The sequence below is a fragment of the Hippocampus comes genome, unplaced genomic scaffold (assembly GCF_001891065.2).
Source record: "Hippocampus comes isolate QL1 unplaced genomic scaffold, H_comes_QL1_v1.1 scaffold9, whole genome shotgun sequence".
NCBI classification, from domain to species: Eukaryota; Metazoa; Chordata; class Actinopteri; order Syngnathiformes; family Syngnathidae; genus Hippocampus; species Hippocampus comes.
The window spans coordinates 5,613,862-5,620,409 of NW_017805275.1; the positions used below are offsets into that span (position 1 = coordinate 5,613,862).

The window sequence follows — 6,548 nt, forward strand, 5'->3', positions numbered from 1 at the left end:
ACACGCACACACACACACACACACACACACACACACACACACACACACATATATACATATATAGATTTTTTTGCGCTATTTTTTTCTGTAGTCCATCAGGTTTTTGTAATAATAATAATAATAATAACAATAATAATAATTATAATAATAATCATAACATTTATAAATTGAGGTTTAGGTTCAGCAACAGGTGCAAATTTTCTCTGAAACGGCATCACTATAAATGACAACGCATCGGAATATCCATATTGTGCAAGCTTCTATAGGTCAAACAAAAAAAATGAAAATAGCTCAAAAACTTGATGCACATGAAAATAGACATTTTTTTTTAAAAATCATGATCAAACTTATGAACAAAAGATTAAAAATTACTTCCATTTTTTTCAAGATAAATAACATTTAAAAAAAAAAAAAGAATCTGCCTTTTTGCTTATGATCATTTTGAAGCTATTATTTTAAGAAAATAAAACTCTGCAAGTTGAATAAATGATTTCCCCCGGCCTGTGTGTCCAGCCCATCTGTTTTTAAAAAGGCAAAATCTGTCCTAAATTCATGAGCAGATTCCCCTCAGGCCAGTCAGATGTTGGTTCTCTAAAAAATGTTTGCCTGTACTTTCCTAAAGAGGGTTTTTATAATTTGTCTTGAACGTGACTGATTCCATGTGGGAGGCCTGTTCGTCACAACTTTGGCTTTTTCTGAGTCCTCATTTGCATAACATTCAGAGAATCAAACAGCCGCACCGTAGCGGTTCCATCAACGGATCAATCACTTGGAAAATGGGTCCTCAACAAATGCGGGGACATTTACGATATGAGGTGGAGTGGGTTGCATATCTTAGAATGAGAAGCAGGGAAAGCCCTGGATAAACAAAGGCCTGGCAGGAATAACAGGAGTTTCAATAATTCATAAGATGATTGTTGTCACATGAATAGACGTGGTGCCTAGAGACCAACACGGTCCCGTTTTAGTTCTGCGGCGTATGGGCTGTGCATGATGTAATAAAGGCGGCTCAGAACATTTTGTCACAGTAGCGTTATAAGAACGTTCAGTAAACATTGAAAATACTGTATGTCTACTCTCACCATGTCTGTGTCTGAGACAGGTCCAAAACTGGTGACGAAGATGTCCGTCTTCACCTCAGTGACCCTGTCTGGAAGGCAGAGAATACTTCGATATTCAATTGAGCAGCACAGGACCACAATTTAACACATACTGAGCTATGCTTTTTTTTTTGCCCAAAAACTAGCCTGGCCAGTCAATAGACTCATGACAAATGTGATTTCTGAACTATCCTGGGATTAGGTGGAGGGTTGCCGGTCCAAAAAATTAAAAAAAAAACTACACTGATGAATGAATTGACTGCAAATCCAGGCTCGCCACCATGATGTGACGGTGACAGCGCGGGATCCGATGGCGGCATCCCTCGGGTGTGCAGCTGCTCAACGCGTGTGAACAACTCAACTCGAGTTGCCAGAAAGATGACCGTGTCATGGAGCTCCGCAAGTACAGTCTCCTGCTATCCCACCAGTATCCCTGGGCTGGCCAAAGTTTTAACAATCTTATCAAAGTCTACCGGATCCATGGTCGGATTATTCTATTAGGTTTCTAGAATAATCCGAATAGGGGTGGATCCCACAAACAGACAAAGGTAAGATCTTTGCACAAAAAGGCTTAATTACAAGAAGAAAAAAAAACACAAGACCAACCAAGTACAACAAATGACACTGGTGACAAAGAACCAGGACAAAATGAGAGAAACCAAAAACGCTTGCTATAGGCAAGGAACGAGAAAAATGTAAATTGCTTGTCAACTCAAAGGACAAGCAAATCCAATACACGAGAACACAAACCGAGAATAACAACAAGAACTACTTTTGTGAAAAAAATACTACGCACAAACGTGGCGAGTAGCTGTGAGGCAAAATGTCAAGAACGACTACAAAATTAAGCGCTTGGAGACAGCCATGAACAAGGCTAAAAAATCCAACAGCCAGTTGTCAGTGAATCACTGCTTTTTAAAGGCAAGAGGTAAAAAAGCCACATTCGTGTCAGGTGCAACTCGTGAGGGAACGCCCACTCTCCAGCTGGAGACTGAGGAAACAAAGCAAACAGGGCAGGATCATGACAATGTCACCTATTTAATTGTGTGCTAAAGAGGCCTCATCTAATAGCGAAGAGGTATGAAAAGACTAACCCGTTCTTCATTTTTTTTATGTAAAACTAAACTGACTGGCATATCAATGACTGTTCCGACAATGTAGTTCCGATAGACTCAGTGACTGTGAATTTCAAAGTTGAATGATTGTTTGTCTATATGTGCCCAGAGTATGAGTCTGCCTTTCAGTCAGTCAGCTGGGATGGGCTTCAGCTCTCTAAAATGGATGCATGGATAAATTGGCTACTTTGACTGTACTGCAGTTACACAACAGCACTTAATGCCAGTAAGTGTCACAAAAATGTCCAAACTAATTTACCAAGAGGACATTTATATTCCATTTGATTTTTCAAGTAAAGTGAAAACTAAAATGAAATTGTAGCTATTGCTTAACGCCGTTATAAACCGAGGGCTCCCTGTATTGATTTTTTAATAAGGGGTCACCAAAATGAGTAATTGCAACTGAAACAACAGAATAAACCTCTCAAGTACAGTACTGTTATTACTTCAGTTGCTTTAGGGGCATCCTCATGTACTGATGGTGAAGAGAAGTTAGCTATATATATCGACATTACGTTTCCTAAATCATCTGTCCACGAACGACAAAAATTTCTACCGGGCATCATACTCATGTGCTCGCTCCGGTCCCTAACCCACCAATTCAAGTAATATTACGCGACTGCATCAGCACTGCAACATTACATCCATTTGCTTCTTCCGCACACTGCCTCCTTCAATAATTACTGAAGCTCGATCTCACGCGCTCGCTCAATTTAAAAAGCTTTCCTTTCCCTTTTACTCGAACACTTGTACAATCTGAAGAGATCATTAGTTCAAGCTAAAGTGCTCTGATGCATTGCAGGGCTGGCAGTCGCCCCCCCCCCCCCATTGCTCCAATGAAGACATATTACGTGCTGGCTTTCTTATTGAAAAGGTATTTGAATCAAAGGAAATGGACAGTACTAGGCTAACGGGAGTATCCCTTTTAGTTTCACAGAATGAAGAGCCACTGATCAAAAAGATGATTTTCATAACAGTTTTTCTGGCTCGCATTTTCACATCAGAATCGAAATGTGCAAAACAGCAAGTGCATTTCTCATAACAATTTGTAGAAATAGCAAAACCTCCTGGTTGTCCTGCAAAAGCCATTTTCTTCCAGAAAATCTTTAGTACATCACTCAAAAGCAAACATTTGTGTCACTGAACATGTGACAACCATCAGAACGAAAAGTCTTTGTGTCACTGTGTACGGATAGCACACTCAAATTGCTTAGTCGTGTTGTCAGTACAATAGTGTACACAAGGAGGGATGTTCTGATGTCAACTCCTGCTTACAGTTTGATGACAAATCCATTCTGTAATTTCACTCCTCAAGAAAAAGTCAAGATTTGCCTGGGAAACAGCTCGAATGAAAATGTATAGAAATATGCCTGACATATTGGGCCCTGTTTTCATGCATCGTGCAGTCCAGCAGTGCAAATGAGTGGAGATTACTTTCTTATGCTATTTTCATAGACGGACGCATATACAGAGGGGCGTTTGCGCCATTATGTGAGTAAACACTTGGTTTTAGGCTAATGGAAGCAGCTTTTTTCCATTACCTTTCAATTCAGTGCAGAAGAGGCGGGTGGGCAGTCAACATGGCGGAAGCATAAATAGTCTCGCTGGAGGACGACGTGCGCAAAATAAGTTTAAAAGGAACCGCGAGAGGACCTCCACTGGGAGTTGATGTCAAGTTGGTCCCTGTGAAGTGGGTACATGGAGAGTGCCTTTCACCCCGGCTTGTGTGTCCTTGTGTGACATACAACATGACATTAGTGATTGATAACCAGCCGCGAATTGTTCAGAATCATTTGCATTGATCTGCCAAAGCATTTGCAACTTATTCATTGAAATGAGAAACTGCTTTTTTCACGTGCACAAGTGGCACAGCAATGTAAAAATTGAACAAGTACTTTTGAGAAAATCAATTCTGATCAAAGAAATGCTCCGAAGGGACTGCTTAAAAAAACAAACTGTAATGCTCATTGTAGAGGCTGTAAATTGTGCTGCCTTCGAACTGTTTTGGTTAATTCAAATGATCTCACTCAGTCGAATTTGTTGCTGTTCAAACACATCAGATTTGAAAGTAACCATTAGAATTTATATTCCATCTATCTATTTTCAGCACCGCTTATCCTGTACAGGGTGCTGGAGCCTATTCCAGCTGACTTTTGGGCGGAGGGTGGAAATGATATTATGTATTAAAGAATTTATTGTACACAGCAAACGTCTAATTGTTGTTCTTCATCAAGTCATTGTTGTAATTTGGGCTAGATGAAGGAGAGAGAAGCTTACTTGACTGTGGGGGTTCTACAATGGTGCTCAGTACGACCAGTCACAATTTCCAGATTTCTCTTTGTCGATATGCATGAAAATACATCACCCTTATGTATTTTGTTGAATTTAAGTCAACATTTTTGTTTATCACAACACATAGAAAGACAAGACAGAACCAACAGGGGACTGTTCTGGCTCCATTCCTGTTCATCCTCTACACCTCGGACTTCAGACATGCCACTCCAAACTGCCACCTTCAGAAGTTCTCCGATGACTCTGCGATTGTTGGCCTCATTACAGAGGGGGACGATCGGGAGTACAAGCGACTGACGAAGGACTTTGTGGACTGGTGCCAGCAGAATCAACTCCAGATCAACCCTAGGAAAACTAAGGAGTTGGTTGTGGATTTCTGCAGGCAACAGTCCTCACCAGCACTGATGAACATCCAGGGTATGGACATAGAGAGGGTGACCTCCTACAAGTACCTGGGTGTTCTTCTCAACAACAAACTGGACTGGTCGACTAACACGGACACCCTGATCAGGAAAGGTCAGAGCAGACTTTTCCTACTCAGGAAACTGAGGTCTTTTGGGGTTCAGGGGTCACTCCTTAAGACTTTCTATAACTCGGTGGTGGCCTCGGCCATCCATTATGGCATTGTCTGCTGGTCAGGCAGCATCTCGGCCCGGGATAGGAAGAGATTAGAGCGACTAGTCAGGAAGGCTGGTTCTGTCCTGGGCTGCTCCCTCGACACTCTGGAGGAGGTGGGCAACAGCAGGATGCTAGCTAAGCTAAAAGCTATGTTGGACAGTCCCCCCCCCCCCCTCCAGCCAGCCCTGACAGCACTCGGTAGCTCCTTCAGTCAGAGACTGTTACACCCGCGTTGCAAGACGGAGAGATACCGCCGCTCGTTCCTACCGACTGCTGTCAGGCTGCTGAATAAAAAATGAATAAATAAATAAATCATAAAATTATTTAAATGATATGACAACAAATGTGAATGTGAATAGTACTGTGACTATTGTATTTATATTGCACTTAATTGAACTTATTGACCTTATCCATATTTGTATTTATATTGCACTTAATTGAACTGTGTTTTCTTTTCTCTTCTTTCTATCCACAATCTTGCTGCTGAAGGCTGTAAATTTCCCCAGTGTGGGACAAATAAAGGATATCTTATCTTATCTTATCTTATCTTAACAGTGCATCCTTGTTGCCGCAAACTTGGGACATCACAGGCCCCCTAGAGTAAAATGTTTTACTCAGAGTGCATTTAATGCCTAAGGATGACAGTGAAGTTATTTATAGGAACATGAGGACAATACCCAAAGTTCATTTCTTCAGCACGAACAGGCAAACATGCTTTCCGTAAAATCCTCGTGCCTTCTTACAGATGGGCGTGCTGAACCGTGTTTAATTGGTCGTATGAAACCTGCCTCCGTCCTGGCACTGTGTGCCCCGTTTGTGAACCTTCCCAAATGTCAGAAAATGCTTCTTATGCATGTGGATTATTTGTATTCACCAAAATTCACAATGCAGAATCAAACACCTTTCACAACGTCCACATTGCTTATTTACACCTTATACTGGCGCGGTATACATATAATGACACCTCTACTGATACACACAAGTCTCCTAAATTTATTTTTATTTCGAATATTTTTAACACCTGTGATTGTTGGGAGCAGCGGCAGTGGAACCAGGGCGTCAAAAGGGGCACAGCCCCCACTTTTTGCTTTGTCTTTTATGTGCCCCTTTGCTCCCTTTATCACACCCTTTATTTATTGCGCTGGGTGGTGCCTATCTGAGCCTATAGTTCTTATGAGTAGCATAATTACAGTACATGTAGCAACTCATTATCACTCAAAACCAGTGGCGGACCCTCAGGGCCAGCAAGGCCTTCTCTGCTGGCCTAAACATTCTCAGAAAAGTAAATTTACTTTTATGTATTTTATGTTATTTTATAATTTATGTTATTTTATTTTCATAAATATGTAAACAAAATTATTCTCTGTATTCTTTACGTCATATTATTTCCACTTAGTTGAGTGGCTTTCAATGTTATTTTAAA

At 41.0% G+C, this 6,548-nt stretch overlaps 1 protein-coding gene across 1 annotated transcript in view; it reads right to left on the bottom strand.

Moving 5' to 3' along the window:
• Positions 1 to 6,548, bottom strand: part of gabra2b (gamma-aminobutyric acid type A receptor subunit alpha2b) — a 34,710-nt gene that overhangs the window by 18,598 nt on the left and 9,564 nt on the right. Inside the window, exon 4 of the mRNA XM_019870101.1 lies at positions 1,083 to 1,150. Within this exon, the coding sequence (XP_019725660.1) occupies positions 1,083 to 1,150 (68 nt within the window). The remainder of the gene's footprint in view (positions 1 to 1,082; positions 1,151 to 6,548) is intronic.